Source organism: Adiantum capillus-veneris, chromosome 23, assembly GCF_014529385.1.
Source record: "Adiantum capillus-veneris isolate H3 chromosome 23, ASM1452938v2, whole genome shotgun sequence".
Taxonomy (NCBI): domain Eukaryota; kingdom Viridiplantae; phylum Streptophyta; class Polypodiopsida; order Polypodiales; family Pteridaceae; genus Adiantum; species Adiantum capillus-veneris.
Genome location: NC_140953.1, coordinates 146,901,309 through 146,913,607, shown reverse-complemented (window position 1 = coordinate 146,913,607; position 12,299 = coordinate 146,901,309). Strand labels below are relative to the sequence as shown.

Sequence of the window (12,299 nt, the reverse complement as noted above, 5' to 3'; positions counted from 1 at the left end):
ACAAAGGTACTTGAAGCACAAAGATTTTATGAAGGTAACATGCAAGTTTGGCTATCAAGATCACAAGCTCAACATGTTCAAGTTGTGAGTAGTCTTTTCATGATTAGAACATGATTTTAATGCATCAAAGACACCACCACCTAAGAAGTAGAAAATGGCAAGAGCAAAGAGGCTCGCACGCCAACAATCACACGTATGGCAAAGAAAACCTACCTCACCTGCATGGTCTTTTGATAATCCTCTCTTTGAGCATCCAAACTATAAACTTTAAGTATTAATATTCGTTAAAAGCTCAAGTAAACCGATTCATGAAGGCTTATCCCCTACGGTAGAATACACATGCAATGCTTAATCTTCTCCATCATGATTAGCCTTCTCAACCTTCCTACTTGTACTCCTCTTCAAACATGGGCCATGCACACACACATTTGAGCTCTTCATCACAATCATCTTAAGCACTTTCCCTACCATTCATAACTAAACATAGGAACAATAGACAATCATCACACATGAAGTAAAGAGAAGCGAATGTCTCCATATCTATTGGAGATAAGCAACAGCTCCATTGAGCGAGCACATGAGCTCAAGTTAACTCGCAATACTAAGCATTATTCAAACCGCCATGAACAAAGCAAGCAAGCAAACAACAAACAAGAGGCAGGCACACACATGAATGCTCCTACACAAGGCCCAACACTACAAACCATTGTCGGAAATCAAGCCACGATTAATGCCTCGCCAATGTCTCCACTAAGTTAAAATTAAGCAAATGAGTCGTTCAACAGTTAGCACTACGAGAGTCATGATTAATACAATGCTCTCATTAACCAAATTGAGGAGCAATTGCAATATAGCCTTCTTGCAATCAAACAGTACATTTGATAGAGGTGTTTATCTCCATCATCTGCATGTTGTAATGCCCTGTTCTTAGGGGCATGAGTGGAATATGTGTTTCTGTTTGTTGCTTCCTTGAAAGTGAAAATTTGTGACACGGTAGGTAGGAAGCCAAATTCTTTTCGGCAATGCCATAGCTTACATTTATTCTAAGGCAGGAAATGGTTCGCATTAAAAATCATGGGCATTTGAGTCATGGGTTGTTGCCATCTTCTAATAAATGCACTCACTTGCCTTACAGAAGGAAAAAAAAAAATCATGGGCATGATTCCTCCTCCCTCTACATACATTCAAGTTCCTCCAAGAAGCAAAAGAGCGGAAGGCCAGCAATAAGGTGTTAAAAATGGTCTCACATTCGGGCCTCCCCCTACCGCTCCACATTGTCGAGATCTGCAGAGGAGGAGCCCTCTGAGCTTATCCCTGCTGGATGCAAGGCAGGTCGTGATATTGAAGGCGTTCGATGCTCCACTATGAGCAAGCTTGGGCTTGCCAAACTTGACTGAGGCTCAAAAGACCTTCCTCCCCCATTCGATTCCTGCGGAAAGCTTGCCTTGGCCAGCTCCCTTAACGTCTTCAGCTCGCTAGACGTGGCAGTACCCCTCGATCGATTCCCTTGCGTTGCACGCCGCACATCCCACTCGCTCCAGTATTGCTCCTTCCCGTCATAGGGATCTGCTATAGGAGCAGGTGTTATACTTTCTCCAGAGTCAGTTGAAGCAGATTTTGCACCATATGTCATGTCCTTTGCCTCAGACATCGGCAGCTCACCTGGAGACATCATTTCTTCTTGAGTCACAGGTACAACCGTCACTAGACCTGTGTTGGGCTGCCCACGAAGATTTGACATGAATTTGGACAGGCTTTTCTCTGGTAGCAATGGTAGGATTAGTCCCCACAATAGCATTCTCAAACCCTGTTTGAAAGAAGAGGCCTGAGATGTTGAGAGCCTCAAAAGCTGTTTCATCAAAGCGTGCCATTCATTACCCAGCTGCACAACCAAGATCAACAGTAGCAAAGCAAGCATGACTCTCCCCACAGCCTGATTATCTTCAATTGGAGAAGCAAAAGCCAGGAGAGCGAGACCCAGTGCAAAGAGAATTGCTTCAGATAATAGGCTCAACATCTCCACCACCTGCAATCCTTTACTTATGTAAGGCCTAAAGGCTACCAGATACAACAATTGACACACTGTCGAGCCGAAAAGAATGCTGACTTGACTCCAGGAGAAATCAGCTGGACTGTATGCACCAAACACAATTCCAAGAAGTGCCCGTCTTGCCATATCCACGACAGCATAGCTAGCTTGTGCCACTCCAACAACCCTTCCATCTTTAGAAATGACCATATCATCACTTTCACCATTAGAGTCCAACGATCTCATTCTCCCAATGCCATTGGAGCCACTTCCCACCCACTTTGGCAAGCTCTTTGAGCTCATATTGTCCACCGTAACAACATGTGGAGGGCCTTTGCGATCTTCAAATATCAAGCCAAACCGTGCAAGGAAGGTGGCCGGCAGCCCCCGCTTGCTAGTCCAACTACCAATCGACTTGTAGCCACATATACAAGGTAATGCTCTCTTGTACGGCGAATCTTGATCAACAAGAAATCTGACTTCATTATACTGTACAAACCTCCCTAGAAAAAGTGCAACTCCCAGGAAAAGAATGACCGACATAAGAAAGCCAGCTGGAAGGGCCAGTAAGATCACACCTACAATGATACCGGTGGTAGTACCTCCTAAGACCCAAAGACAAAATTAACTTAAGAGTAGCAGAAACATCCAGAAACAGCACAAAATACTTTAAAGCTACCTCTGATGATGAATGCGAGTGCCTGGCAAAACCCAGGAAGGGCATATAATGAAAGAAACAGCTCAAACCGAGGAAGTATAAGTGCCCCTCTTGCAGCTGACCTGAACCGCCATTTTAAGATAGCTAGTGCAAAGATATGCAAGAAGATTAGAACACCTACACTGGCACCCAGCCAGAACATGTTTGATGCAAAATCATGCCACCTGCAGCAATTCAAATGTTTTGATCAGGAAGTTTCAAAAGTTACATAGTTAGTCCAATTTCTCATTGAGGACTTTGCTTTGAAAGCTGATGTAGTATAAAAACATAAAAAGGAGAAAGTGCTATTCAATCTAACCAAGGGCTAAGGCACATCACAAAATGATCTCATACGGGCCTGCAGAAGCCCGGATGCTCAAGTGCTGCTTATCTAAATTGGATGCTGATATGCCAGCCCTCTTTAAGTGCGTCGCCACCAAAAGGCTTATGCAGAAAAGGCTCATGAAATGAAATGTTGACAAACTAATGTCAATGAAAATCACCAGATACAGCAGGATGACACCCAATGTCTACATGCCAATTCTTTATCACTTTGGCTTTTCCAAGGTTCGATTTTAAATCTCTGTCAGTTTGAATTGCATCCAAGTGTGCAACCATTAGGTACGGACACAATATCATCTGCATATGGAAAAATAGGGATCAAAACCCAGGCAAGGGCAAACTTGGTTCAGCCCAATGGTGTTTACAACTGCTCCGAACAAAAAAGATTTGCCCCACTGCGACTCCATTACTTTCCCAATGTCATGCAATCTCATAACAAGTCTAGCATGTCATAATATGTCAAAGGCTTTGACAAATGAAAAAAACAGTAAATTCTCCTCCAGCCCAAAATGGTCTAAAACTAGAGTTCCTAGCTGCACAGAACCATGTACCTATGACTATCGGCTCAATTTCTTCACATGCAATTACCCCTCTTCAATGTTGTGAGCCTTGTATCAAGTACGCTGCCAAAGGCTTTGAGTAAATCCAAAAGCAGCCATAAATTCTCTCCCCTTGTGCCTACATCCCTCCTCAATAAGAGCCCAAATCTATTGTGAAGCCACATATAAAACTCCACGTCTCTGATACTCTGAGCTCATGTGCATGTGTCGGTCGCTCAGCTTATCTTTTGAAAAAGAGTCATATATCTTCATCAGCCAGAGACCAATTATGCACACTGTAATTGCCTCACAACGTGGAGTCGCAAATCTAGGAGAGTAGCCTGAGGATTTCGCACCATTATCCTTCACACAATGCTCCATGAAATGAATCAGCAAGTAATGCATATCTCTACGTGTGAAAAATGCTATGCTACTAGTCTTTATGATCCTCAGCTCTCCTACTCTGCAATCTCTCAATGCAGCCAATGCTGCATGCAATGTTAACAAGGTTCTACAAAATAAGCTGGGCCCCAACAGGTGAGGTATGGCAGGCTGTCTTGAAATAGGATACGGAGCCACACATGCTAATGACACGTCTCAGCTGATGAGAAAACAACTAGCAAAATAGTATGAAGATCTGCGGGAATTTCAATACGGATAGGGGAAGAGACAAGATTTCATAACAATGAGTGAATGCTTTAATGAGGCAAAAGAGAGCAACGAAACAACATAAACAGCTAGATCCACTCGTGGTATCTGATGAGGTTCTGCAGGCAAAAGTCACCAAGAGACCAAGTGCAAATAAACCAGACATTCACTTAAGAATTAGACACCTATGAAGTCGTGCTTTACCCATTGGAATGGTCTGCAAATAGAGTAGTGTTTGCAAAAGATGAATCAAGCTTCCTCACCTGCAAAAGTTCAGAACTTAGTAGGTTGTGCTACGACAGCAAAACATGTTAGTTCCAAGTAAGACTGACCGAAAAGTACAGCTCGTACTCGCTTGGCGAAAAAGGAGCACCATATACGGATGCATTTGCACCTAGCCTACGTCCCCTCACTGTTGCAGCTGCTTGCACATTGAGTTGAGACAATGCATAAAGCTGGTATGGAGTCTTCTTATTCCAGTGTATGGTCAAGAACCTCCTCCCATGCTTCCAGGGCAGCTTGACATGTGGTATAAGCCATTGAAGCCCTCTAGTTGTTTCACTATACTCTAAAGGCAAGCTGACAGCCATCCGACTAGAGAGTGCAAATACCTGAAGATGCCCTGCCATACCCTGTAATCGGGCCATCAGCTTTGCTAGCTACATGTATTAGGGATGTGCAGATCAAGTAGGCACAAAAAAAGGCAAGGTGGTTTGAAGATTTCATAGCTCACAAAGCACGCTGTTGCCTAAACCACACTCAAGCAATGTAAATAAACATGTATGTGAAGACATAAAAGTACACTATTGTATGCAGTGAGGCTCAAAGAACAAACCAGCAGGTTTTTCGATGGGTCTGATGCAATTGATTTCATTGCCATCGGTGTCAGCACACCCACAGCAGCAAGTGAAGCTGAAGAGAGAGAAAATAATGCAGCGGCGAAGGAAGTTGCCAGAAAACTGGCTGAAGTGAATGAATACAAGCCAATGGACACCAGTGGAGTGACATCTGCACAACATAGGGAATTCTTACAATCCAAAGAGAGTGTGAGAAGAAGAGGGTAATATACCTAACCAAAGTGTAGACTTACAATGTCTCACATGGATAGTGTTAGAAGGAGCATTGAGGTTTCCTGTAATATCCGCTGTCTTGTTCTCCAAGACAGAAAGAGTAATAGCTCTACCCTCATCAGCATAAACATGCACTACGTATAAACTCTTTGAAACCTCGTCAAACCTGTGAATAGGATTTCCAACTATTAGCACAATTTCCTAAATCCTCAACTAAGCATCTGATTTAGACGTACATGCAGAAAAAAAAAATGGACAGAGACTGCTCAGACTCATTGTTTAACTTAGAAAGCCTTGTAGGGAGCCATATTCAAGTCTTTACCCTTGCTTAACTTCTATTCACTGGATCAACTTACTTAACAAGAGAAAGCAGATGTAAATCTTTGAGAAATGGAAAAGGCACAGCCATTTGGCTGAATGAAAATCAAAGTGCAAGCACCTACCTTAGTATTCGACCATTTGTCACAGTTGCAGACTGCGAATTGAATGAAAAAACTGGCTTTGTGAATTCGACAACCACTGGTACAAGACGATCTTGAGTTTTGACCCTTGACGCTGGAGTCAATTTCACCTCTGGCCTTGCCATGTCTACGCATAAATTCAAAGAATGGTATCAGAACTATCATTAACTACACCTACAAAAGTCACAACGGAAATCCATTCATCCCTAGTGAGTCACAATCCATCCAAGCCTACTCAACCACAGGAAGCAACATCAACAGGCCTTATTCTCTATAAATAGAACTTATAAGATGGTAAGATCAAGAACCCACGTGAAAGACATGGACACACCATAAAGGAAAGTCACTGAACTAGGCAGTATCACAACAGTTCCTGCTCTGCTGAGAATATGGCTCGTATCCAGACTCACAATGACCACAGCTGGAGATGGCACATTTGCAAGCTGTCATCAAGCAACCCTGGTGTGCATTTAGACTTGGGCACAAATTTGATACAAAATCAAGTAAAATTTACTTGCCTACCGTGAATCCAAAGCGCCGATTTCCATGGCTCTTGCGGCGTATAGCATTTACAATGCCATAGTTAGTCTTGAGAACATTCAACAGCTCCTTGCTAGAGTTCCTCACTGGGTGTGTGAAGTCCATATAGACAGTCAGATCAGAACCCTTGTTAGTTGCTTGAACGGTTCTGGAGACATTGTTAACCTGGACAAGGGTATCTGGAACTGCTGACCAAAGATTAACCATAACAGGCCTCCTATCTGTCAAAATAGGTTTCTCATTACACATAAGCCCATTAAATCTTCATAGATACAGCCTTTTGTGGTGCACTTACCAAAACGGATTGTAACAACAGCACTTGAGCTGTTATTGCCTGAGTTCCTAAACGTATTTGCACATATACCTCTTGCCAGAGCCAGGGTCACCTTTCCAGTTTGACTTTGGGCTTCAAGAGCAACAGTCAGGCTAAACACCAGCCCACCTCGACCACTTTGTAGAGTAGATGGAAGAACAACCCCATCCCCAGTAACTAGGAGCTGCAAGGTAACACACAGCTAATCATTGATATACAATACAGCTCACACTTTTCTTAACATACTGAAAAAAGAAATATGAACACATACATCACAGGTTGAAGGACTCTGGCATTGAAAGCCCTCACCCAAACACGGAGTATCAAATACAATCCGCACAGTCAAGTTAGCAGCATTAGTAAACGCCGGCCCTGCATCAATGTAGGCTGTAGGTACCTCCTGCTCTGCATTACAGACCCAAGATCACTTAAGACATTTCCTAATTAGCCAGAAGCACACATGTTTTCAAGCTTAGTTTACCTGCTTTATCAACCACTGTGGACCCATTCAAAGCATTGTGAGAACTCAAGGAATGCATCCATACTTCAAATCCAAGCCTTCCCTGGTAGATGCTGGTAAAAAAGGCGCCCTTGTCACAAGAGGCAAATGAAGGCCCCATCTGCATTTAAAGGCATGAGGAAAAGTAAACATTATTACTTGGATGTATTCCAGCATTCAGACCAAGAGAGGTTCAGATAAGAGAATTTTGTGAGGTGGGTACCTTTGATTCATCCAAAGGTTATGTAAAACATAAAAAAACAACACCTTCCCAGACAAGTAACTCCTCACATTCTACAGAATTTGTCAAAATTCAAAATTTTGTACAGACTTACCTTTGAACATAAAATTTTCCAAGTATTTGTCTCAAGCAAAGCATTTGACAAATGTGTTTCGAATGAAAAATGCGATTTTGATTAGGGAACAAAAACTTGATAACTTCAAGATAATTTCAAACATACATTCTCTAGACATCCCTGTCATTTACTTTACAATTCCAAAAGAAAAATGCCGTGTTTAGCTGATAAGTAGATATTTAAATTCAGCTTTCACTTTCAAGCATAGCATTTTCCTTTTTCAGCCATTGGGACCTCGTTAAGCCTCTGCGCACTCCTTGTTTAAGTGGCATATGGACAATCCCTTAAAGCGTTTATGAAAGACAGCTCACGTACTTAAGGGACTAGCACGGAGATTGTCAGAATTCCAATGAATTCAACATGCATACTCATTCACGCCAATCATTGCTCTGAATTGATAGAAATGCATGTTGACCCCCTTTCTGCTGCCATTACCAGCGACAGGAGACAATATCGAACAACATTCCAGCAGCAAATATGCAAAGCCACAGCTCCGAAAGAAAAAATAATGAGAATATCAAGTGAAGGAGCGTACCAGTAGACACGAGACAACACATGATTCGCACCAAAGCTCGGCATCCTGGAGATTTGAAGCACTCAAGCTACCCGCAGCAGCCATAATGACCGCATAGAGTAATGTCACACTGAGGTATGTCCAATGCAGGGTCTGAGTTCTGGGGTAATCCATGGGTCCGGTATTACTAGCAGCCCGCCATCTCCACAATCCTCCAGAAGGTCGTGCTTGAGATGGGAAGGAAGATAGAGTGTGGTGGGCAGCTGCTTACAGACATCGTGACCGTCAAAACTACCCGTTGCACAGAACAGAGTATGTTGAGGGAGCGTCCAAACAACGAGTTGTGAAGAGCAAAGCAAGAAAATGATGATCAGGAGCTGAGTCTACGCCTCTCTCTCTCTCGTGACGAGTAACATTGGAGCTGGAAAGTGGCCCGCTCTCTGTTGAAATGAATGAGGAACGGAGAGGCACGGGCGGGAGGCAGCAATTGCAGCGTTCGAAATGAATGAATGGAGCAGAAGCGATGTGAAACACTCCCGCTGCGAGAAATGGCTGTATAAAGTTGGTTGGCGCATGTGTGTGTGCGCGCGCCACTGTGTGGAATCGTGGATGTCCCACAGAGAGAGAGAGAGAAAGAGAGAGCAAGGGGGCGGACTTCCTCCCAGGGCAGGGAGTCCCGGAGTCCCGGCCTGCTCTCGCGCGGCTCGAGTGAAATTGTCGCCCTCGCGAGACGCCAGGGCCCAGGCTTGCCTTGATAACACACACACTCTTTCTTTGGCACATATTTATGATTCTCTGACATTATCGGCCCGCCAAAACTTGATTTTCCTAAGGGGAGCTTCGCACGTACCTGCGAGTGAGGTGTGGATGATCCATTACCTTTTCCTAAAATGTAAAGTTCCAAAACAGCCAAAGAAACACGGATAAATGCGGAGAGTGAGGTGTGGATGATGCATTACCTTTTCCTAAAATGTAGAAGAAGCATTGTTGTAGCTCTACTAAGCCCTCTGTCACACACGTCCGGGCTGTCACACACATCTGCCCGGACGTGTGTGAGAATGAGTTGGCAAAATGTTATTGGTTGGAGTTGTCGTCTGCAGCTCCTCAAAATCACCCGAAGGAGATCCCTTGCCCATCACTACTACATGACGGACATCCACAAAATTAGTGGCGCAAAGACGTGCGAGAGGGCTACGGCATCGTCCGTCAATATCAAAGATTCTACCAGTTGGGTAATGCCCATTTGACAGCAGGGAGACAAATTTTTCTTTCCTAATTGCATGTGACAAACAAGGAGCCCAAGGCACTGGTTTTGGACCCTGTCCATCGCCCGTGTGTGACAGAGGCCCTAATACATATGAAAAGGAAGGTGCTGAGCTATTTTTATGGAAAGAACGCTTTCTCTTCATTTCCAGCACCCTTTGCTCCAACGAGACTATTTCAAATATGTGCAATCAACTCCAACAAAATCTCTTCCCGAAAACATTTCCAAGGTGCAACCTCTATGTTACCTTCTTCCCCACTCCCCCCACCACCATCGGCGCAACTCGGCTCTAATTAATATCATAAGATTGTGGCAAAAGTTATTCTTGTATGGGAGGTGCCACATGGCACTATTTCCCACCCTTTGTGGAATAGTCGCATCCCCTATGTGCTCACCCCTTCCAGTATTGAGAGCCCTGTGCACACCTCTAACCAGAGAGATAAGCGCACCTCTCCTTTTTTTCTTTTTTTTTTTGCCATCATGAGTGCATTTTGGAGCCCATGCCTTTTGTTAGTGAATTGGCTAGCTCGTCGTTGACTGCGCATTACATGGTTGAGGCCCAAGTATCAGTATCACTCTAGTGAAACACCTCACCTGCTTGGTGAAGAGTGTCATGCAATGCGGAATACGTGCGATGTGGTGTGTGGTGCAGTGCGTGCTGGAAGGGGAGAAGGAGAAGGAGTGTAAGGTGTGTGGGTGGTCAGTGGGCGGGCACCCATAGCCTGGGCGGTCGTGCAAGGCACAAAGACCTTTACCCCAACAATCTCCCACTTAAAGGCGAATGTGCCAACAAGTGGGTCCTACTAGCTAAATTACTAGTATGTACAAGAAAACAAGTGAGAGACTCTCTCAACCTATGCCCACTGGCTCGCTCAATCGATCTACATGCAGTCGTATCAGCTCTAGGGATAAGCAAGCGTGTGTATCCACGTTAGAGCCTCCATGTAAACCCCGCAAACAACTTTGTATGGTCTGCAAAACTCCACTATGCATCATCTAGTGTCAGTCATCATACGATTGACAATCCCTACTGCAAATGCTCCCATTGCAGTTGTCAACACTAGTAGGTCGTACATGAGACGCCCGAACACTGACAAAATCTAAGCAAACCTAACTGTCCTAGCATTCCCTATGCTACCTGCATCATCAAAGTCACTCATCGTGTATGGATGTGTCAACACCGACACTCGAATGGCTACGTCCCTCTCACCCATAGGTGGAATTGTGCATCCTGGCACCAACTCATTAGCCTCTAGCATGAGTATATCAAAGAACTCCATGTCTGTCATCTCTGCATGTGTCTCTAGGGAGAAAAACTACTCTACCTCTGCCTGCACAAACTCTAACAACACCTGTTCTATCTCACTAGAGCACTGTCGCTTTACCTCTGTCTCTACAGAATCTACTGGCACGTCCTACACAGCTAAATGTTCTGTCTCGTGAGCATGGTGGAGCTCACCTGCGAAGGAGACATGTCGCGTCTCTCACTCAAAGCATGCCAACAACAAAACCGAGACCATACCATCTTGAACCTCAGACACATGCACAGGATATATCAAGCCATTGCGGGCTCCTTTGGCAATCACTAATGAACCGCAATGCATTTGGAAAGACTGCTCTCTAAGTAGTGTCTGACACCCACAATATGGTAGCTGTCTCACTAAGATCAAGCTCTATCTCAATTGAGGAACATAGGACACATGTTGTAGCGTATATGATGCACCACTGGGCAATGACAAGCAAACATATCCTGCGCCTGCAATGTCAAAACAACGAACCATTAGCCGAGTGCACACAACCAAAGCTCCCACTAGAGAAGGTGCTAAACCAACCACGATGGGGTGTGACGTGGAAAATTGCACCCTCATCTAGCAACCAACGTGGAGAAGCGTCACCTCTCAAAGGCACGTAAGCAGAAGGAACACTAAAGGCAAATGTGACATCATTGTCACTTGCATATGAAGCCACTACACTAGCATGTGTCAAAACCTCATTTGCAGTATGCATAGATCTTCGTTGTTGTCTCATACGTCTAAAACAACAACACATAATATGCCCTGTGTGACCACAATGCCAACATTGCATGTATTGACAACTACCAGACCGTCGTCTCTCACAAGTCATCACTGTAGTCCTAAAATGTCACACATATATGCAACCATAAGTGAATGTCAAGAAACTATGGCGAGAAACCTGGGAGAAAACTGGCAGAGTCTCCCCTATAAACTGAGCCAAAAGCTCAAGTACAATCCCTACCATAAACCATGCCAAAATTGGCAACAAAGTGGGAGATCACCCGACCACTACACAATCATGAAACCCATGATCAATGGGATCAAAACTGATGCTCACAAATGCATAAAACAGCTCCACAATCTGCTACCTGCAAGCACACAATCTAGGACAAACAGCTCAACCGAGCGTAAAGCACATAACTATATACGCAAGTAGTAAGCAAACTAGCTCAAAACGCATCCCACAAAAGAAACTTCTTGCAAAATTCTACAAAAAAACTTATGAAACTTATGACTGGCAAAGTTTGTAGCCACATGAGCATTTGTAATCCTCAATCCTGCGAGAGTGGGTACAAGAATACTAAACTATATCCAAGCTGACAAAACCTATCAAAGTGGGAGTCAAACTCGACCACTAAACCATCAGAGAGTAAAACTGCAGATACGCATGAAACATGGCAAGAATCTAGGAAAAATCCGGTAGAGTTTCCCCCAAAAACTAAGAGAAAACTCAAAAAATCTCACCAATACCGCATAAAGTATAGACAGACCCTCAGTGTCTCAGTAAACAGATCCACAAATGGTATACATGCATTGCCAAAACCCTGGCAAACTGGCTCACTCATGAACAAGTGGCTCTATGGACGTGTACCTATCCAAAAAATGATGTAAACCAGTGAACCTGGTATCTGCAAGCTATACCTAGCTCAAGCGGTATCCGCAAATGCATACATAGCATAGGCTACACAAAATTGTGCTAAAACGTCTCTCTGGATGCCCCACACAATCATAC

At 44.0% G+C, this 12,299-nt stretch overlaps 1 protein-coding gene across 4 annotated transcripts; it reads right to left on the bottom strand.

Annotated features, from left to right (window-relative positions):
- Window positions 1-996: 996 nt before the first annotated feature.
- Window positions 997-8,756, bottom strand: LOC147428784 (uncharacterized). Of its 4 annotated transcripts, none has more exons than XM_086496952.1 (13): window positions 8,030-8,756; window positions 7,121-7,259; window positions 6,911-7,044; window positions 6,622-6,823; window positions 6,309-6,547; window positions 6,118-6,229; window positions 5,769-5,913; window positions 5,346-5,491; window positions 5,091-5,263; window positions 4,588-4,887; window positions 4,460-4,518; window positions 2,709-2,911; window positions 997-2,634 (listed from the first exon to the last, which is right to left on the bottom strand). In XM_086496952.1, the coding sequence occupies exons 1-13, from the start codon at window positions 8,180-8,182 to the stop codon at window positions 1,262-1,264; spliced, it is 3,378 nt and encodes a 1,125-aa protein (XP_086353078.1). In that variant the 5' UTR covers window positions 8,183-8,756; the 3' UTR covers window positions 997-1,261. The 4 variants fall into 4 exon arrangements, with proteins under 4 accessions (XP_086353078.1, XP_086353079.1, XP_086353080.1 ...); XM_086496953.1 differs by having other exon boundaries at window positions 997-2,607; XM_086496954.1 differs by having other exon boundaries at window positions 6,911-7,039; window positions 8,030-8,169.
- Window positions 8,757-12,299: the final 3,543 nt, after the last annotated feature.